The sequence below is a fragment of the Ursus arctos genome, unplaced genomic scaffold, assembly GCF_023065955.2.
Source record: "Ursus arctos isolate Adak ecotype North America unplaced genomic scaffold, UrsArc2.0 scaffold_7, whole genome shotgun sequence".
In the NCBI taxonomy this organism is placed as follows: Eukaryota; Metazoa; Chordata; class Mammalia; order Carnivora; family Ursidae; genus Ursus; species Ursus arctos.
The window spans coordinates 62610591-62633508 of NW_026623089.1; the positions used below are offsets into that span (position 1 = coordinate 62610591).

Sequence of the window (22918 nt, forward strand, 5' to 3'; positions counted from 1 at the left end):
ATTTCATTTTTCTCCTCTTGCTTTTTCTTTGTATTTTCCTCCCTCCTTCTCCCCCCATACTCTTTCTTTGAAGTATAAAGTGGCCGATTGTTATGTATTTGTGTGTTCAGCTTGCCTGTATGTAACAGAGGGCTGAAAAAAAGTGAAGAAAAAAATTGTGTTTTTTCTCTTGTTCTTAAAGTTCTCAGGTGATAAATTAGCTACCTCAGAGAATTATCTGGTACCAGGATCGCTGGGTGAAATAGATATAGTGAAGGTATCTGCCAGAAAACCCTTTATCATTAGAGTAGGTGTTCTTAAACATGAATCCATGAGAAGGCTAGGCAGTCCTGAGCCACATGAAATTAGGGTGCAAATGTGTGTACATGCAGATTTGATTTGTATGTATGGTTACATGTGCAATTGTTGAAGGAAAAGAATTTATTTGTTAATCTCAAGAAATCTGAACTCCAGATAGGTAGAGAACCACTGAATTAGGAAATTTGGTTTATACTGTTTGTATTTGGCTTTGCTTTAGAAAGTCTGGTGGGAAAATTCTGAGAGGTAAATGGACAGCATATACAATTGCCAGACTTTTCAGATGTGGAATGAATGCAGAGGCTCTCCTTGAGTCATGCTACCTCTTTCTGAACTTCTTTAGCGGCTGTTTTTATGCACTCAAAGTCAGAATTGGGGATGCTTTACTCACAGTTGTTATCTCTGGCAGTTGAAATATCCAGGCAGACTGATTTCGTTTGTTCCCAGAATGGCATCAGAGCCCTTCTGGGCAAATTCACTGATAAGTCATTGAGCAGGCACAAAGAAGATGATGTTTTATGGTACAATGAGCCATCCTTGCATAGCTAATTTATTTCTAACTGAACTTTAAACCAGACCAAAAACTCCCTAACCATCTCAAATTAGTGAGCCTCTTTAAAAATTGTGTTTTATTTTTCTTGAAATTCCTGGAAACTTTGGTTTGTCCTTTGTCTTACTTGAAGCTCTGAATGATTTGCATGCTTGACTCAAATCCCAACTTTATTTTGGCAACAGCTGCGTGTGTTCCCAGATACCTGACTCAGTGGCTTTGTTTATCTTCTCTGGCGGTCAGCTTGGAATTCTAGCGGGTTCTCCATTGAAATAGCTGCCGTTGTTGTGAAGAAAACTTCCAGTATTGTTGCAGGCAATATTTTAATTAATAGTTACTTCCACACAATTTACTTACTTATTGGTTCACTCATTCACAAAACATTTATAAACACCTGCTATGGGCCAGGATGCTGCTTCTAATTGCAGGGGAAACAGAAAGATGAACGTTATACTATAGTCACTGGCTTGTGGTAGGTCAAGGCACATGGTAACTCAGGCCAAAGATTTAAGCCTATTGAAGCGTACAATCTGGAAAAAAAATTGGTTTACTCTTTATTCAGAGCAGTTGTTCTCAGCTGGGAAAGTCCATCCTTCCCTGCTGCCAAGGGAAATTTGGCAATTCAGGATACATTTTTACTAGTCACAAATAGGGAGTAGTTGGTAAAGGCCAGGAATGCTAGTAAACATTGACGTTGAACAGGACCATCTCCCACATCAAAGAATTACCTGGATCAAAATGTCAGTAGGGCCTCCTGACTGGCTCAGTCTGTGGAACATGTGACTCTTGATCTCTAGGTTGTGGGTTCGAGCCCCATGTTGGGTGTTGAGATTACTTAAAATGAAATAAAATCTTAAAAAAGAAATGCTAATAGTGCTGAGATTGAGAAGGCCTGATTTAGAGGAAAGGGGATAGTTCTTCACAGAGGCATACTGTTATACATGAGACACTGTAGAGATGGCAGCCTCTCCTTCGAGGACCTGAGCAAGTCAAACCTTAACTAAATTGACCCACAGCAGAACCAAAGACCCTTCTGAGAGATGGAATTTCCTTCAGCTCAATTACATTTCCAGGGATGAATTAGCATTCCTCTAAGATTGGCATCTTGTCTGCTTTCCAGCTGCCTGCTCCTTGATCTGCCTCTGATTGTTCTTAAGGGGCTTACAATTTAGGGAAGAAGAAGGACAGGTAAACCAAAAACTGTAATGCTGTGTGAGAAATACCAAGAGGGCTCAATGAAATTAATGCTGTGGGAGCACCGAGTAATTAATCTCTGCCCGGGAGGTCTGGGAAGGCTTTCCAGGTGAGGTGGCGTGTGAACAGGGGCTCTGAAGGTATTTGCTAAATGGCTGAAAGAAGACAGTCTCCTCTGTTGTTTAAGCCATACCCTGCATGATTGCATTGATAACCAATGACGAGATGTTTTTGGCTCCCCTTTCAGGAAAACCTGCTTCTGTGGTGTTCTACACTGAGCAGGACTCCTTTCCAAATCGTGCAGATCCAGCTTTGAAGTTTTCCTCTCACTGTCTTCTTTCTGTTAAAGATTTCACTAGTAGGTGGTTTCAACCCCACAATCGTAGGCACGAGAGTTTAGCAGAAAGGCAGACTTGTAAGCTTTTGGTGAATGAATTACAGATTTGGTGTTTGTTGTTTTTAAATTTATATGTATTTATTTATGTTCTCTGATAATGCTCCTAATAGAATTTTCTCAGGTGGTGGCCTTAGCTTGCTTGAAAATACATGGAGAGCGCGCTTCACAATTTGGGTAGACATTTATGGATGCTTTTCAAATACATTCTATGTTCCAGCACGTGGCTGTGCTGTAGGAAAATCCAAGAGAACATCCTCCGAATTCCTGTTAAACTAATATAGCAACAGTAAATGTATTTGTGAAGCTGTGAATTGAAAAATCAGTTGTAATAGATAAATATGAAAGAATGGAATAGATGTGAAGTTTCTGACAAAATAGAATAGTGAGATTTTCATAATGAGACCACTAGGAAGTTATGGGATTTTGCTTTACTCTTCAGGAATCTTATGTAATTTAAGGTACCTACATAGTAGGGGAAATTTTCTCTCTCAGTGTGGGATCAGTGAGGACATCACACAAGGGGTAACTTCGTATGTTTGAAACTAACTTTTTAAGAATTTGTCCTTTTCCTGGTGACTTTACAAAGACCTTTAAGAGTATTTTCATGTTAGAAATATAATAGTTCAGTTTAAAAATCTTTCGTTTTAGTTTGGACTATAAGCTGAATAGTTCTAACGTGTCTGTGAGTTTCATTTTTCATCAAAATGTCTTTCTTTTGTATTTTAGTCTGATGCCAATGCAAGTTACTTAAGAGCAGCTCGAGCTGGACACCTAGAAAAGGCCCTTGACTACATAAAAAATGGGGTTGACATCAACATCTGCAATCAGGTTAGTTGTGGTTATTGTTGCTATTTAATTTTTTACTTAATTTTTTTTTTTTGTTAAATGTCGTCAGCTCAGATTTTCAAATGACTCTGCTTTGCTAAAGCAGCATTCAGAAATGTAGGTGGGCATCCTTTAGTAATTCCTAAATTTAATAAATAGTGATACCAGAACAATCCATCTAATTTTCATGTACCTTTATCCCTAATTCAAGTTTCTACCCTGCACACACCCACATGATTGTCGGTGGGGTGTGATCTTCAGAGTTGTAAGTAGACAGTTCGCTGATCTATTCTCAACCTGCTGAGTAAAGCTTTCCCTTCACTCTTAATCAGAATGGGTTGAATGCGCTCCATCTCGCTTCCAAAGAAGGCCATGTAGAAGTCGTTTCTGAACTGCTACAGAGGGAAGCCAATGTGGATGCAGCTACGAAGGTAATTATCCCACACTTAATGCTTTTTATGTCACTTGCCAAATTCAGTGAGGATTCAGCCCTCCGTAAGAATCAGGACAAGCTTCTCATGGGCTGCTTGTCAGCCATGTTGTCTTTGGGAAACTTATAAACTTAGAGGGATTCCATATTTTATAAAATGTTGAAACAGAGAAATGAAGAGGGTGAGTTGATGTATCTTTTCATTTTACAGAAAGGAAACACAGCCTTGCATATAGCATCTTTGGCTGGACAAGCAGAGGTGGTGAAGGTCTTGGTTACAAATGGAGCCAATGTCAATGCACAGTCTCAGGTAAAACTACAACTCTATTTCAAGTAAATGTTGTTGTAATTTATAAATGTTCTTTGGGTCAAGTCCTATATCCTCTAAGAATGCAATTCAGTGAATAATAATATTGTTGCAAATTATTTAAATTCACATATGTCCTTTTATGTGTGAGAGAGATTTTTTAAAGTCATCCATCTATGAAACTGGACTGGTAGTCATAGCCACAAAAGTTTAGGGAATATCTGTAATGCAGAGTCTTATACTATTTTTGGATGATAACTCAGGTCTAGTCTTAGTACCTATTAACTTACAGAGGAAATGAGAATGCATATAAATGAGGAAATGCTCTTTAATGTTCATTATATTTCAGTGCTTTATCTAGTTGAAAAAGGGAAGACACCGCTTAATTCCTGTTTAGTAACTAAGGCCTCATTGTTGTTCCCTGAAACAAATTAAAAGGAAAAAAAAAACAGAATAAACATGAAAATTCCCCAAACTAAAATTTCCAGATTCTTTGATTTGGATGTACGCTAATGATTCATTCAGTAGGACCTCCTATGTGCTGAGTCTTGCGTGAAGTTCTAAAAAGAACACCAATAAATTGCTTCATAGACTTTCAGTCTAAAAGAATTTACTTTAAAATAGGTTTAAAAATCAGTCCTCATAATCCGAATTATTCATTATTTCAGTCTCCACAGAAATGAGGTTGTCTAGGAAAGCAAACATCGTCATAACACAGAAATATCCACTAAGAACCTGACCATTTTTAAAACTGGCCCTTACTCAAACATTCATTCTCATTGGATGCCTTCACGTGCTCCTGTTTGTCCGTCAGCACCCCCGAAGGTTGGATACTGAGCAAACTGATTACAGAACAAAATCGCAAGTTTTGCAAAAGACACAGGATCACGTGAAGTTAGGGGGATGGTGTTGGAGAACCCTGGGTGCACGACTAAGCTGTGGCTTGTGGCGTCCCAGCAAAGTGTGAAGAATTAGGATGATTTCCTGATAAGTGTTTCAAATGAGAATGATTTGAAAATCAAAAGATTAAATGACCAAAAAAAAAAAAAGAGAAAATTAGGTGAGGTCTTTGGTTTGCAAATCCATTTGCAGAAAGGCTATCTTTTTACTTACGCTGTGGAAATTAAAAGTGAGGGACATCAAACTATCATATAATTTTGTTGGAAAAATTATACTTTTCCCCCACAGAAATCCTATTTGGTTTAGTCTTTGTTCATTGTGAAACTCATACGTGAATCTGGGTTATAACCAATATTTTGTTAACCTGTAAATTGCTTTTATAGGTTCTAGTTTTGTCTTTTTAGAATAAAGTCTCAATCTAACGTTTTTCATTATTTACTATGGCCTTTTGATTTCCATTTTTAAGTGTACTCGAGTTCCCCAGCCATCTTCAGCACTGACTATTTTTGACTAACAGGAGCCTCCTATATTTTATGGGTCCATGGAATTGGGGCGACTTCCTCCATGATTACTACCCCCATAGTAACATGGCGCTGATGTTGTTAATTATCAGTGGCATGGAGAAGCAATCACACAGCGTTTCCAAATGTGTGAAGAGTCCGATCTGATTCTTTTCTAGTTCCTTGCGGTTGGACCTTTGATACGTGGTCCACTTATGCTGATTCCCTAGGAGGGTTTACTTGGAGTAATAATGCTTTTCCCAAAGGGAATGACATAAAATTGAATATTGACAAGTATAGACCATTGAGAGAGATACAGACCAGCTGACTATAAGCAAAGCATCATGCTTTTAAAACATCTTTTGACTGGAAAATAACTAGTGTTAAGCTCTGAGAGAGTACTCTTTAATCCATTTTCATTTCCTTTATCCCCCCAAGCGAGAAGAAATAAACCTCCCCTTCTTTTAAACATTTCACACATTCTTGACTGATGTTTAATAGTTTGAAACCTCCTGGACGATGTTGGAGAGAAACCACAATTGAAATCAAATCCTGACCCGATTTGATTTCAGCTTATACACATTCCCTAGTGATGATGAAGTGACGGAGAAGAACAGGGGCTGTGGAATTCCCTGTTCCTTGCAGTGGTGCTTGGCGTGCCCTGCCCGCACGGCTCGCAGCAGAGCGTGCCCCCTCCATCTGGACACCTGACCCCATGTGGCTTCTGAGCTGCATCCTTCCATGGACAGAATAAGTAGTAAGATGGCCATGCAGCACAGTGGGATTTCCACAATAACTCCTGGTAGCAGCTTTTCAATAGGAACTCCTGCAAAGAACGACGAGCAGTAATGCCATGAGATTAAATTCCATGTAGGCATCGGCACATAAAATATCACATGAGTATCAATATTCAAGAAAGACAGCATCCCTGTCTGAGTGAATTTTTACCAAATAGGTAATATCTAATGGCCAAAAAAGATCTAGTGTAAAGAGAGTCCCTCACCTTCCTTACATATAAAAATTCTCCTTGTCTTGGAAATACAAGTGAAATTGGACAATATCAAGTTCTGATCTTATAAACTGAGGGTTTATAAGCTAAGAATTTTTAGATATTACTTTAAATTAATTTTTGTCATTGCTGTGATCTTATGTCTTAATAATTAGTTAACTCTTTCTTATATTACTTAACATTCCAGAAATTATTTATGCCTACCCTAAAAGAAATTGGGTTGGATAATTAAATTGTGATTATAAAGAACTCTACTATGATTAAGTCCTTCATACTTTGTACTAAATATGGCACCAAGGATTACTAGTGTTTGCAAATCTCAAACTGCCACATCAAATGAGCAGCCCTCACCCTTTTCTCCTTCTCGGTCTTTACTCTGTAATATAAGGCACAAACTGTGTTTATCAAGAAGCAAAGTCTGTTTCAAATAATATTTGACCATAACTATCAAAATATTCTAAATTTTCATAGAAGTATTAACAAAGACAAAGACCCTGTGGGTTTTGGTTTTGTTTTTTTTTATTATTTTTATATTGTGTTTATTTAAATTCTGAATAGGTTATACATTCACATGGTTCTACCATCAAAATGCATGAAAAGACAAAGTGGAGGTCCTCCTTCCACCCCGACCCCCATCTCCTAGTCCCCACCCATCTGCACCCAGGCGTGAAATAGGTACTGGGTTTCTATGAATCCTTTTCAGACAGGAAAAGTCCCTTTGATTAAACCAGTGCCTCCTTGGTCTTTCTGTGTTTTTAAATGTTTCCTCTGGTGGGGAGGTCAGGTCTTGATGAAGTCAGAAAACAGGTGCGATAGAGCCTCTCTGTCCTTTGACCGTAGAGCACATCTGTAATCTAACCAACAACATTCACAAAAATCAATATCAGATGTAAATTAGTGCAAATCTGTCTCCCTTCCCTTAGCGTTTTTATTTAGGGGAACGCTTCATGATGTACACCGGCTGCCTGTAGGAACCTGGGATGGATAAGAGAAGTTCATGGAAGAAATGTCAGCCCTTACTTAAGTGGAATAACAGGAGGACTTTTATTTTATTTTATTTGGCTGGATATTAGGCAGCATGCTTCGGTATGATCTATAAAATTGTAGGTCTGCGTATTGCATGCTTTTGATAACACCACAATAAATGTTCGAGCAGAAGGTGTTGAAGATAATGGATAAGACCAGGTAGCAAAGAGCATACTTCCTCAGTCTTGAGCTGTTCTGCCTTTTGAAAATTGAGTCTATTGTTGCTACAGGAAAAAAAAAAAAAAAAACTGTAAATTCGGCACCCATATGTTCCATGTTGGCCAGCTCTTTGTTTTGGAAATTTCCAAAGTTAGGAAATTAATTAAAAAAAAAAAAAAAAAAACACAGTGGCTTACTTTTTTCTCTTAAGAGAAAAATAACATTCGTTCTGAAATCAGACCATTCTCCTAATCCAGATACTATTTTACAAAAAATCATTTCAGCTGTAGGTTGTCCAATGACAACACAATTAATTACTTGTGCCTTAAGCTGCTTTGTATGAGAGAGTAATGGTAATATTTTTATTCAGTCTTTCCAAAGGATGCTTATAATTACTCCCTAGAACCATAACTAAATAGTGTATATGTGTTCTCATGCCATGTTGGTCCTTTCTTAATAGATGAGATTTGTATTAATTGGTGTTATCGGGATTAAAACAACAGAAACTGACTTGAGCAAAAAAGGGAATTTATTGAAATTATGTAGAGAACACATAGAATAGAAAGCTAAAGAAGCTTTTTGGAAAGCTTTGGAAACTAGGTAGTTGGCGTGAGAGTAACCAGATGCTACATGGTAAAGTTGCCCTTTGATATGGTCTTTACAGACCATTTCAAGGTGGAGAGAGGAGATTTGGCAGAAAACAGAATTGAGAAAGATAGAGAGTAGACCTGGAAGAGCAAACAGAAGATGTCCTGCACATATATTAACCCTGTGGTTGAAAAAGGGCAGGCTGATTTGTCTCAAAGATGGCCAAGACACACGCTACCTACATTTCAGGGGAAGAGGTAGGTCCCCTAAAGAAAATGAAGCAATATTGCCAAAAGGGGAAACAGATGCTTGGTGACCAAAACTAAAGCAAAACAAAGTAAACACACAGCCTATAAATAGCCCCTATAAGATGGAAATTTCCATTATGGAGGAAAAAACAACAGCACCAAAAACATTTTATCAATATGAACAGCAGAAGTAAAATGAGACTATTCAACACCATTCAATATATATCAATATATCACACCATATATTGTGTGATTCCATTATGAAATGTTCAGAACAGGCAAATCCATAGAGACAGAAGGCAGGTGAGTGGTTGCCAGAGGCCACGGAGAGGGGTGGAAGGGAGTGAATACTAATGGTACAGAGTTCCTTTTTGCAATAATGAAATGTTCTGGAATTAGACGGTGGAGATGGTTACCCAAGTTTGTGAATATACTAAAACCCACTAAATTGTAACTTGAAATGGGTGAGTTTTATGGTATGTGAATTATATATCAATAAAAATTTATAAAAATGAAAAAGTATGAAAGAATGTGACCATTCCAAAAATGAGCAGCTTTCAGGTAATGCCATAGAATGGCAAGCACTCAAAAAAAAGAAAAGAAAAAAGGAGAGATGTGATTGTGGAAAACAGTGAATTACGGGCTCAATCTTGTTGTGATCCTCGTCTGCATATTATTTTTGAGTAATTCCAGTTCCACACAGTTCACTCTCTGCTGTTGTGAAAAGGGCATGTGGAATGATTTGAAAGTTGTGATTCTTGGGGTGCCTAGGTGGCTCAGTCGGTTGAGTGTCTGCCTTTGGCTCAGGTCATGATCCCGGGGTCCTGGGACTGAGCCCCATGTCAGGCCACTGGCTCAGCGGGGAGCCTGCTTCTTCCTCTCCTCCCCGCTCATGCTCTTTCTCAAATAAATAGATAAAGTCTTAAAAAAAAAAAAAAAAAGTTGTGATTCTTAAGAATCACTCTTCAGAAGCTCCAGGTCTGTAAAAACAGCATCTTTTAAACCTCAGTACCTGGTTTTGGATTATCTTCCTGGGTCGTGAAAGGTTTGGTTCTGGAAGGTAAACTCAGAAACAGTCTACATACATCAGGCCAGAAGCCAGATACTTGTAGGCAGACCAGTGTTCCTTAGGTAATTGTGAACTACGGCAAAACTCTGTCCTGAAGTTGAGAGAAAAACATCCATTTTCAAAATTTTTCCTGAGAACTTTATTCCTAAAATCTGAAATCTAGAAATTTCAGCTGATGAAGAAAGACAATTGCCCAGTAGTTCACTGAGCTATCACAAGAATCCACCCTGGCTTTTATCTTTCTCTTCTTTCTTAATATTTTCAATAGTTTTTTTTTTTTCTCTTTTGTTTTGTTTTTTAAAGGATATTTAACTCAACCAAGGATAAAATGATCTTCCATTTTGGTCAAACTAAGGAAACGAAAAAATAGTCAGCAATCTAAGGGTAATCCTAAACTACCTGCCGTTTCCCTCATAGGTCTGGGCGGAGTGACAAAGATGAAACACGCCAGGCACATACACACACATATATGTACACACATGTTGTGTTGCAGTTATTCCGTGTTCCATGTTTAATGTTGATAAAACCTTTCATGATAGAACAGAATAACAATGAACTTCAGTGATGTTGGTAGGTAGATAATTTAAAGGGAAGATGCTCGAATGCTGTGTCATAGTCCTACTGCCTCTCATTTCGTGTCTCTAATTTTGAGCTTGGCAACTGGATGACCTAGCTTTTGACAATTATGTGTGTAACATAGAGTAAGTAGAATGGAGGAACGCCCCGATGAATAAAGTATATGGTACATTTGTTACGTGACATCACGTTTATCACCTCAGGATCTTTTTGACTTACTTCTAAGTTCTCAGATAAAAGCTGAAAGAGTGATGTCGCCAGAGGCTGAATTACAGATAAGTAAGGCAGTCCTATAGAAATGATATTTATAATGGTGAACCTAAACCTTTTGAACCACAGAAGTTTGAGTAATATTTGGTACACTTTACTTAGAATATATTTACTTTTATTCTTTCCAATTGTATAATGCATACAATAAAATTTCCAGAACATTCAGTTAAATAGAACTGTAAAAATTTATTCAAAGAAAATTTGCTATAGTTTGAAAAATATCTGTTTTCATGTATATGTTTTACAATAAGATTTAAAAATATTCCATAGACAACATGAAAATATTTCATAGGGGTGAAGTAAATAGTTCTAGAGAACAATCACACATATGCAACATTTTTTTTTTTGAGATTTTATTTATTTATTTGAGAGAGAAAGAGAGAGAAGCAGTGGGAGCTGCAGAGGGAGATGGAGAAGCAGGCTCCCCACTGAGCAGGGAGCCTGATGCGGGGCTCCATCCCAACCTGAGCCAAAGGCAGACGCTTAACCAACTGAGCCACCCAGGTGCCCCTGCAACATATTTTAAGAAAAAGCTTAAGATGCAGTGTACACAGTCATGTACTTGAACCCAGGTTCTTTGGCAGTTGGCCACATTTCAGAGAAACATAACCACATACTTGTGTGTGTGTGTGTGTGTGTGTGTGTGTGTGTATTCTGAACATGAAAATACCACATCTTTGCAAAAAAAATTCAAGGCAGGAAACTTACAAAACATAAACTACTAATTGAATTCTATTTGGAAATTGAAGTATATACCCTTTTGCATATTTGTGTTCTTTCCTTTGCTCCAACTCACCTCACCTTCAAATAAATTAATATAAATTCCTTCCAAATTAGGAACTATTTCAGACTCTTAACTTTATGTAAAAGTATTACACCTTTTATTTAAAATAGATAATTATTGACGTGGGGGGAAAAAACTCACTGGGACAATGACCAAATGTATTTTTCTTCATATCCTCATTTGCTCCTGGTAGGCACTCGAGGAGAGGCTGATGAGTAAACAAATGTACTTATTTATCAAAAGTAGATCTATTGGTGTGAGTTATACACTATTAACTATGAACTACGCTCAGGTTATAAATGAACTATAATTTTGAATTACACTTACAAATTCTGCTTAAACTATCATGCTTAGGCTTTCTAAAAAATATGTAAAATTGCTACACAGAAGTATTTTCTGGAACATACATCAGTACTGTGGAAAACTAGATTGGCCCTTTAATAAAGCCACAGACAAACATTTTATTTCTTCTTTTGCAGAATGGTTTCACGCCATTGTACATGGCAGCCCAGGAAAACCACCTGGAGGTTGTCAAGTTTCTTCTTGACAATGGTGCAAGCCAGAGCCTAGCCACAGAGGTAAGACATGTTGGTTCTTTCTGTGGGTAAGTTCACATTGTTTGTAGAGCATTTTTAAGCCTGGAGTCATAACACAGAGAATCTGTCCCACGAGAGTTTTAGTTACAGTCATATATTAATGTGAGGGTTCTTCAATGTTTATGAAATACACTGGAAAATCTATTTTCAGTCTTTAAAGAATCTTCCATTGCATAGATACCCTTTCTGCTCTTAAAAGCCTGGCTCTACCTTATAGTTGAGCTGTTTATTTCATATCTACATATTTGCTGTAGAACACTTATCCGTTTCTTATAATTTTGCCTCAAAGGTAACCACTGTTTTGAAACATGTTTGTAGTAAGACAAGTTTGAAATCTGTTTTTTCCAAATATGTTAGTATAATTATAATGATTGAATTTATGTATTTAATTAGATTTAATTCACACTTTTCAACAAAACTATTATATGTTTTTAAGTATTAGACAAACATGGTAGTGAAGAAATTTTTGCAGTCTTGAATAGAAGAGCTGTTTTAAAGTAAGAAGCTACTTAAGTCATTGGGACTATCCTACGTAATACAGTTTATTTTTTAAACTAAACTCGATGGAAGATTGTGCTCCGTTGTGAAGTGTATCACTAGAAATATATTGCTAATATTAAAAGATCAACATTTGAATATTCTCTATTTTTAACAAAATAATGAACACAGACGCAGGATTATCCCTGTCATAATACTGCTCCTCTTAAATTCTGACATGTTTTCCAAATGGCACAAGAAAGATCGGGATAGAGGAATTGCATATAACTTCACCCAGCTTTTGAGATCGTGTCTTCTGGGGAAACCACTAAATAAATGAAGAGGCAGTTCGCACAAAAAGAAATACAGATGACCATAAATGTATGAAAATATCACATCCTCACTCATAGTCAAAGAAATATTAATTTATTAATCAGTTAAAAAATGAGATCCAGCCTTTCGCCCAGGAGACGAGGAACAGAATTTGAAGAGCAGAAGAAATGGGAACTTTCCTACAGTGTTGGTAAAGTTGATCGTTACTTGCAACACTTTTGCAGACCATTTAGCAGTAACTGTCAAAAGTTAGTGTTTATGTTCCTTTTTACTTAGCAATTCTGCTTCTAAGAATTTACATTACAGATAGATGTATTAGAGGAGGGTACAAAAACAGCATACGAGAAGTGCATCAACAGAATTAGTATGAACAATATTTTAAGAACCGGAACGAACCTAAGTATGCACCAAGTATGTTTATAATATTGCGGTACTCACACAATAAAATGCTCTTCAGCATTATCAAAAATGAGGCAAGACCACAGGTACTGATAGAAGAAAATATCCAGAGTGTATTGTTCTCAGTCGTTTATTCTGAGCAGTGGGAGGGAGGTTAACTTTTCACTTTTTCACTTTTCACTTTACGTCCACACTGTTGAAGATTTTTATCATGAGGATGTATTGTTTTTATAATAATATCCTTAAGGGTAGGTAAGAAATAACTACTGGTTAATAAGAAAAGAACACACATTTGGTAGGTGTAGAGCAGTGCTTACTTGTTGGGTAAAAGAAAAATCCATTCCCATGTTTGGATGGAAATACAAAATAATATAAATATCCCAATGAATGTGATTTCACAGTACTTTCTTGGCCTGTGAAGGAAAAGGTAGTATTCTTTTCAGACTGTGATGTATAGATCGCTAAGTATCTCTCCTTTAGAAGCAAACAGAAGTCCAACTTACTGCTAAGTCTTTGGCATGATTGTGGTTTTTAAAACCTTTTCTGTATTAACTGTGTACTATCTTCCCTATATATATCTTCCTTCTTTTGCTAATTAAGATTCTGAAGCATTAGGTAAAAACAAATATTAAGCACCTATTATGTGCCAGATATTCCACAAGGCATGGAGGTTCTCATGGAGCTTCTGGCATGTTTCCGTTTGGCTTGTATTTTTCCTCTTTTTTTTTTTTTTTTAAGATCTATTTATTTATTTTAGAGGGAGCACACAAGCAGGGGGAGGGGCAGAGGGAGAGAATCTCAGGCGGATTCCCCACTGAGCTCAGCGTCTGATGCGAGGCTCGATCTCAGGATCCTGAGATCACGACCTGAGCCGAAATCAAGAGTTGGCTGCTTAACTGACTGAGCCACCCAGGTGCCCCATGTATTTTTCTTTTAATAACTGCACAGAGAGAACCAAACAGGTGAAAATAGGTTTAGAACCAAAATCTGGAGCTGCTAATTTTAGCTATTGACACCTTAGAGCTGGTATCTTTGTCTCTTTAATCAACTTGTTGCGGGAAACACATTCCTGTGGGTGCTGACGGTCTCTGTTGCAGTTTATTTTCTGGTACAAAGTAGTTTCCTTTATGTATAGGCCCTATGGGTTTAAAAGTTCATATTAGCAGAAAATATAGCCATTTATTTGATTCAGAACCAGAAGCAGGCTGTCGTTTTTACCCCTTAGATTTTGTCCAGGTTTTAAAAGTGAGATGCCACGTTCACTCTTAATACACAATTTTCCTTTTACCATTCTATCCTTTAAAAAATGTGTTTTTCTTTTATTTTGTAAAAGAAATAGATTACGTAAATGAAAAAGTACAGTGAAAAGCAAAAAGAAGAAAAAGCCACTGTTAATTTTCCCTAGAGATAACATTTTGTTTATTCATTAAGACCTTTTGGTATATGTACACAACACACATATTTATCTTTATGAAAATGAGGTCATATATTTATACAGTTATGTAGATTACTTTTCTCATAACATTAAATTGCGTTCTAAATTTTATGCCCCTAAGTGTAAACACGTGATGTTCTTTTGGTAATGTCTTGGTCGTATTCAGCCTTTCTTGTACTTCTTAAGGCTGCTTTTATACTTCTTAAGGCTGCAGGGAAAGTCCTTCTAGCTACATTAATGCTCATCCTTTCCCTCTTTTGGGTCTCCTTGGAAAAATTGAAAGGGGCAGATGGAACGTCAGGTGGATCTCAAAGCAGGAAAAGTAGACAGAATTTGTGCATGTGGAGTGAGGAGAAGGACATTTCAGGGTGAGGCACATGGCATGAGTATAGAAACCAGGGTGGAAATAGTTTGCACACTACAGTTAATAAGGGGACTGCAGGAAAGGATTTGTATGAGAAGAATCTGGGCAATATTGTCCCTTAGGTCCTTGGGGCCAATATTTTGCACATCTTTAAATATAAATACACTGATGTGCATTCAATCAAAAAAGTGGTAGGAGCCATGGTCTGGTTTTCCAGCAAGGAAAAGAATGATGAAGGTGGTCTTTTGAAAAGACCAGCAAGACAGTAGTGTGCAAGTCACTAGCTTTTCTCTTTCTCCCGTACGAACACCCTTCCACTGGAGTAGCCTATTTGTAGCACAAGGCTTACTGGTATAAAATATCATGACCCAGGGGTGCCTGGGTGGCACAGAGGTTAAGCGTCTGCCTTCGGCTCAGGGCATGATCCTGGCGTTACGGGATCGAGCCCCACATCAGGCTCCTCCGCTATGAGCCTGCTTCTTCCTCTCCCACTCCCCCTGCTTGTGTTCCCTCTCTCGCTGGCTGTCTCTATCTCTGTCGAATAAATAAATAAAAAATAAAATCTTAAAAAAAAAAAAATCATGACCCAAATAAAATAAGTGACTAACGTGCCAGTTCTCTAAAAAAATAATTTATAAATAATGTTCTTTTGAGTGCATGACAATAAAAGCATAGAAGAATTCAAATGTGAGCCAGTCTTAGGATTTTCTACTCCATGCTGTTTATTCCACTGTCAGCAACCCTAGATCATCCACAAATTACTTAACCACAGCGAAATCCTTAACTGTCTTCTCTTTGTCAAGTCACAGGGCAATACAATGGGAAGGCTCAAAATGCACAGACCTGAGTGTATATCTCAATTTATTCTAGTCCTATTTTGCATGATCCCTGTGTCTTCTCCCTTCAGTGGTCAGAGAAGCCACGAGTATTTGATAAAGACCTTTCTTAAAACAGCAGTTACTGTGGTTCATTAATTAACACATACAGACTGACCACCAGATATGGGCTAGGCAACAAGCAGACAGGCCTCTCCCCCAGTTTTAAAATACCAGAGGACATTTTTATAGCTTATTTAAATAAGATCCTTTGAAATATTTGCCTGGATTTAACCTGAAATACTGTTTTCACTGCAGTTATTTTCTGGATATCGAAATTATGTTATCTTTTTTCCTCTTCATGTAGTAATTTTACGTGTTTTCATGTAATGTGCAATTAACGTATATTACTTTATAACAGAAAAAAAAACCCATAAACTTATTGCAGATTTTTTAATGATTTGCTTGGGTAAATATAAAATATTAAACATAAATATTTATAGACATATATATGTCTTTTCACACACCTGTCTGCTTGAATATGGTAGCTTTAACAGCCCTAAACAAAAATCGGTCACTTGCTCGCATTCTTGTTAATTGGGCCAATCTTTTTTTTTTTTTTTTTTTTTTAAAGATTTTATTTATTCATTCGACAGAGATAGAGACAGCCAGCGAGAGAGGGAACACAAGCAGGGGGAGTGGGAGAGGAAGAAGCAGGCTCATACCAGAGGAGCCTGATGTGGGGCTCGATCCCATAACGCCGGGATCACGCCCTGAGCCGAAGGCAGACGCTTAACCGCTGTGCCACCCAGGCGCCCCTAATTGGGCCAGTCTTGACCCATCCATTTATTTGCAGGATGGCTTCACACCCTTGGCGGTAGCTTTGCAACAAGGTCACGATCAAGTAGTTTCCCTCCTGCTAGAAAATGACACTAAAGGAAAAGTGCGTCTTCCAGCTCTTCACATCGCCGCCCGAAAAGACGACACGAAGGCCGCGGCCCTGCTACTGCAGAATGACAACAATGCAGACGTGGAGTCAAAGGTGAGGCGCCAAGGAGGGGAGCCGGTCGCGCACGCTCCTGTGTCAGGCACCCACGCACTGTAAGAACGCCTGGTCTCCCTTTTGGCAAGTTTACGCCCAACCCTGAACCTCCCTGGGAGGAATAACAGTACGTGTCAGGTCAGCCCATGGAAGGCACAGCTCCCTTAGCATTTCAGGCTAGGAGGTAACTGTGGATGCTGCCCGATGCATGCTCACAGGGAGGCCACGTCCAAGGTCAATTTATTTGCACCTGCTAGTTTCCTTCCTTTTCACGTATTATTTCGAACGAATCTAACACTTCAGCTCCAACACCAGGGTGGAAAATTGCAAAATGCTAACAACCATGTACACAAATAACCCTTTGGTTGGTATCTAAGACAAGAGGCAATGCACTGAGTATGGATGAGTTGTGGAGAGCATGCCGGCAGCCAGAGTCCCAGCCGAACGTTCCCATTGCCTTGACATGTATGACCTGACAGTCTCTGTGAAGGAAATGTGGCATTTGGAACAGGCCATCGTGTAGCCCTTCATTCGGTCTAGCTTTCTTTCTGTGCCTCTTGTGCTCCCGCCATAGCTTCCATCCTCATTACTTAGCTGCCATGAGCTTGCTGCCGTCCATGTCACCGAGAGCGAACTAACCGTTCACTTTTTCCTCCTCTTTGCTTCCAAATGTGTTAACCTAGATGGTGGTGAATAGAACAACAGAGGTATATATACATATGCATATAATCTATATCTGCATCATCGTTTTCCCATTACCTAGTGCTGCTGCCTCATTTCTTTCCCTCCTTCTCTGCATCGCCTCTGTAGGCTAGATACCTGCTTTATACCCCCGCCCCCAAAGTAGCATGTGCCAGAGAAGGTAGTAGTTTGATTACCAGGGCTTTCTGCAGCTGAGCCTGGTGTTGGAAAGGAAGACTGAGGAATCCTTGAGACTGAAGGATATCGCAAAGAGCTGGGTGAGATGAAGAGTTTTGACGCATGCTTACCAGCTCTACCTGACGCTGCAGACAACCCTGTCATTCTACTCACCCAGGACTGATTCTTTAGAGTTCTGCATGACACTTAGCCTCAGTGGTGTCAGCAAAATGAAAGTTACCTCCGAAGGGTACCAATATTCCCACCCTTCCCACAAGACTCAGTAAGATAGCTAGCATGGCTAAGAAGCTTGCTAACAATTTAGAAATGCATCTAGTTCCTATAAGGTTTCACTCTTTGGGGACTAAGTGAATCGCTGCATGTTTTAGCATTTTTTTAAGGAAGTAAAATGACCTTGGTATGACTAAGCTAGAAAAAAATGTTTTATTGAATAGACATTTGCTAATAAAGAGACCAGCTTGTGGATTCCGTCTAAAATGCAGTCACCCATTATACAAGACCAATTGTAGTCCTCTCCCCTCAAATTGCTTTTATCATTAAAATTGGCATTTACTCTATATTGAATGTATTAAACAAATTGAATTTCGACAAAGAGTTTCAATGGACAATTCTGTCATCGATAATAAAACAGTGGTACTGATCAAACCTTCTGTAAGCAATAGATTTTTCTTGTCATCCCTATTTTGATGTTCTGAAACGTTGGCTTCTGTATAGTTCTGCTACTGGATTACCGAAATTATTCAGTCTGCACCCTCAGTTCCTTCCTGGCTGTTCCTCTGCCTGTGAGTTTGGCGTTTATTTGAAACCCTATGAAAAATTGGCACTAATTGAAAGAAACCTAGTACAGAATGGAATGTGGACCTCAGCGTATTTTGCTTCCTCACTTGGATTTGGGCAGGGTTATGGTATTAACGTGGCAGACGAGGGGCCGGCAGGAATCAGCTGAATGTCTGCTCTGTTTTCTTTGCAGAGTGGTTTCACTCCGCTCCACATAGCTGCTCACTATGGAAATATCAACGTAGCCACGTTGCTGTTAAACCGAGCGGCTGCTGTGGACTTCACTGCGAGGGTAAGAGCAGGGCGCTATGACCCGCCCTGAGAGCATGTGAAACCCTTCTGAGCCCTCCTTGCCCGGCATGAGGAGGGGGTTGGCACCGCTGACCTCTACAGGTCCTACCTACCCGTCAGCAAAAGCTGTGATTTTCAGCTTCTCCTACTGCATGTTCTTGCTTTTATCACAGGTGTGCCTGTTTCCTAACAGGAAAAATAAACCATGATCACGGCGGGGGGGGGGGGGGGCGCGGATACATATATATGTGAATATGTAGCAGATGCGATTCGAGGAATCAGGACTGGAAAGTACAGACCCTTCCCCAAGCAGAAATTTCTGAGACTGTTTTCTAACAGTCGGATGGTACCAGTAGTGCTTTGGCTTACCAGGGTCTTGAGCTTGCAGATGGGAATAGGGTGGGATATCTGGATGAGACCCAAACTTCAGAACCCAAAAAACAGAGACCGTCTTTTGCTTTCATCGCCTGTCCCCTACAGACTTTCATAATGAGTAACAAGATTCCATACCCCGAGTAAGTTCATGCTCCTGGAGAAAGGAGTTACAGTATCATGTGTACCTGGATAGCAACTCAGAGTAGTAGTGTTCTGAGTGCAAACCCCAGTCTGGGTCCGGGCCTGATCCTGAGACACCTCGTCATCGGAAATAGAAAGGAAAGAGGAAGCAGGATAGAGGAGGAGCCCAAAAGTGTGGGCTCAGGATTTAGACTCCTTGGGTTCCAGTTTTGGCTTTAAATTTTCCTGGTGTCCATCAGTTTCCTCATTTATAAAACAAAATGGTGTGAATTATGAAATTTAATACTAATAAAATAATACCGGCACTGCCTTACTGGGAGACTGTGGGAATTAGAAGAGGGAGTGTGCGCAGAGCACTGGACACAGGGCCCGACACGTCGTCGGCAAGAACAGCATCAGCACCGGGATTTCAAACATAGCATGTAGGGTGGTGTTTTTGCTAGAACCTTACTCGTGGGAGGAAAGTGGGATTAGATGAGACCAGAGAGAGGCCGTATGCTAGTACCAGCTTCAGCAGTCGCCGTAGAAGTAATACCCTCTTTGAGGTCGCTCCTCAGCTGCCAGGCTACGCATATTTATTTCATGTATTCAGATATCAAGAAAAGGGTTACTTACCCATGTTTTAGAGAAGAGGAAACCAAAGCTTAGCAGCAAGAAGCACCTGGTCCAGGATCCCAGAGCCAGCAGACTAGGAAAGGCAGGATTTCAGCCCCAAAGCTCCTGACCACTTTCTCTCTTACGTGACTGTAGGTGTTCATTTCTCCCTCTCTTCTTATAACTCACTAGTTCTATAAAAATTAATAAGAACTCAGATTGGACTCCTATAAAAGCTGTTTCCTACCTTCTTGTCATCGGCTTGCTGAGAGCCTTTATGAGATTAAGTGACTCAGGAGTGCCCGTCAGCTCGTGTCCCTGCAGAGCTGTGTTCTGACTGCACGGACCGTGTCCCTGGGGTCAGTGACATGGCTGACCGGAAGCCTGATTTGACATCTTGGAGGACAAAGTTAAGCACCTCTTTGACAGGGGCACATCAGTGCTAAAACTGAAGTTCTTGTCTTGAAGATGCATTCTTCTGGTTTTATTTCTGTAATTCACAGTATAATGAAAACCTCATTAAGTCAGATCTTCTAATTAGGACATTTGGGAAATTGATGTCAGGGTCGTGTTTGAAGTTTGTCTTTGTGCCATTGTTCAGAAACTTCCTGAATGTCCTGAAAATAAGATTGGGGCAATGTTTAAGGGATTTAAGAGGACAAATTACAGTATTTTCAGACTCCTTCAAGCAATTCCAAACCATCCATTTACATTAAAACAATGAACATGCTAATTACAAACACATGCTTATTTATCGATTAAAGATCAACGGAGTTCTCAGACCCACGTCGGCATTAACCTTGGCTGTGGTTTAAAATAACCACATTGTGTTTTTGTTTAAAACATGTTAAAATTGAGACTATTTACTGATTTACAAAAGCATTTTCTCCAGTCATCCCTAATTAATGAGGCCCACCAGCGCTCGGAGCTGTAGGCTGTGGTTTAATTTGATTGTACTGCGTAGGAGGCCTGCGTGGTCGCTTACACCCCGACACTAGGCTCCCCTCTGCGGCTGGTGATTGATGACTTGCTTTGGGATGTCTGAGAAGAGCTAGTCTCGTAGACAGCTTCAAGAAACCCGCTTTAGGTTCCAAATCTCTAGCAATTCTATTCCCTAGCAACCCAGCATCTACACTGGGGGACCGGGGCCTGTCCCTGCCCACTTTCATTGGGCAATTTCTGCGTCGCACGTCCCTCGGGTGTGGCTGAAACGGCAGCTGAGAGTAAGACACCCCGGAACACAGATGGGAACAGATCTTACCTGGTCAGAGCGCTAAAGGAGGGTCGTTAAGCCCCGCTTGCTAAGAGCTAGCTGTAAGTCATAACCATAAACCCTATGCCTCAGGAGCCGGGTCTGAACGAGATATCGATGAGATGGTTAGAGGTACATTAAAAAGCAACAGCAGCCCTTGTCTTAGGGGGCTGTGATTTCTGCTCGCTGGCTGTGACAGATAGTTGGAGAAAGGCAGATACAGTCTCGTAGTCTCTGCGGGCTGAGGACGTGACCTGGACGACGGCTACCTACAGGCAAAGAGAGCTGGGGAGTAGGAGCAAGGACAGCTCTTCTGGAATCATTGCCCGCATGCGGTAGATATGCGTTTCCCAAGCAGATATGAGGCAGAAACAAACGTGGTGTCGCTGAAGGGAGTACACAGCAGAACAGATTGCTTTCTGTGCCTCTCTGCGGGGCGAGCTAATTGAGGCAGTAAGAAAGCAGATCCCCGCCAGTGGCCGGTGTGTGCCTCTGAGCTGCAATCCCGGCCACCGACTCAGAGCACGCTTGCCTGTTTACTGCACCTTCCCTTGACTTTGTGATGACGTCGGTTTGGGTTTTTGCATTGTAATTTTGCAATGCATATGGAAGATACCCCAAATATTTCCTTTTGGATTTTCCATGAAGACCTGGTCAGCCTCATGGGTCCACTGCAGGGAGTTAGCGGAGGGGCTGCTTCATGCTGCAGTGCAGCCTTAGCCTTCGTCCTGTGAGGTGAGTCTGCTGACATGGCATGGACCGCGTCAGAATGATGCGTGACCCCTGCGCTCTCAGCAGATCATTCGAGCTCTCTTGGGGAAGAGAGTGTAACTAAGCCACACCAGAGCTGCTACTGATTATCATTCCAGGAAGGAGCATTTTGCACTGGAGGAACTGAAGGCCAAATTATTATGTGGACGCCTGCAAAGTTCCTTTACTGACTGAGATAGATTAATACTTTGCTGGCTCAGAGTTTTTCTCATCAAGTATAATGGACCACCCAACTTAATCTTCACTCGTGTCATTGACTTTTCTCCTGTACATGATTATCCAGCTCCCCATTTGGGGAGGATAATTGAATAAAATATCCTTCTATCGGTCCTGCGCTTTAGTACATTCTGGTTTTCATCTCTGGGAGGAATTAGGGATGTACGTGTTCGAGTGTTGTAACTCATGTGTTCCCAGAAGGATTTTAGGTTTGCAGATTAAATGTATACAGATTAAGACATCTAAAGATGAAACAGAAAAAGCAAGTGTTACCAAGCAGCTGGAATGAACCAGTAAATACAACTGGAGGATAAATTTAGGCCTTAAGCGCTTGGATATATGTGGTGGAAAGGGAAACATGGGTGATATAGAGTTTTTGTTTTTTGACAAAGGAAGTCTTATAGTTATCTATAGAGATCATTTTTTGTGTATGTGAAATAACTCAAATAGATTTTTATTGTGTCACTTCTTCTATTAAGAAGAGCGAGTTTCATAGTTGACAATACTGTTAATGACTATGTTTCAAAAGGCTCAATTCCAACTGCCCCGTCCTGCCTGCCTGTGAAGGCACCTGGCCCAGGGGGGCTAAGGGACTGTGGCCCAGGTACTTAGCTTGATGGTGTTCTAATTGCATGTGTTAGAACTGGCATGTGTGTCACTGACTGGTTCACATGCCCATTGGACTGCCTTTCTCAAATAACATGTTTTGAACAAGATTTTGGCAGGTCCCGGGCCATATTCGGAGCTCAGTTAAGGCATACAAAAAGTTACTTTATTTTAGGTAGGTGAACCACTAGACCTGTTGGTGGAAAAATAAAAGTGTCAGACTTAGACTCTGCCCACATAAGAGGCCAACATTATTCAGTATGTGCAGGAGCAAAGCCATGCCCTTGGATAAACGTTATCTGGAGATTTCCTTTCTCAGTTAAATTCTTGGGGCGCCTGGGTGGTACAGCGGTTAAGCGTCTGCCTTCAGCTCAGGGCGTGATCCTGGCGTTATGGGATCGAGCCCCACATCAGGCTCCTCTGCTA

The 22918-nt window shown here is 40.0% G+C and overlaps 1 protein-coding gene across 8 annotated transcripts in view; it reads left to right on the forward strand.

Moving 5' to 3' along the window:
* Positions 1-22918, forward strand: part of ANK3 (ankyrin 3) — a 641190-nt gene that overhangs the window by 419048 nt on the left and 199224 nt on the right. For all 8 annotated transcript variants that reach the window (XM_057308892.1, XM_057308888.1, XM_057308894.1 and 5 more), the window contains 6 exons: positions 3165-3266; positions 3596-3694; positions 3905-4003; positions 11609-11707; positions 16405-16590; positions 18440-18538. In XM_057308892.1, the coding sequence (XP_057164875.1) occupies positions 3165-3266; positions 3596-3694; positions 3905-4003; positions 11609-11707; positions 16405-16590; positions 18440-18538 (684 nt within the window). The remainder of the gene's footprint in view (positions 1-3164; positions 3267-3595; positions 3695-3904; positions 4004-11608; positions 11708-16404; positions 16591-18439; positions 18539-22918) is intronic.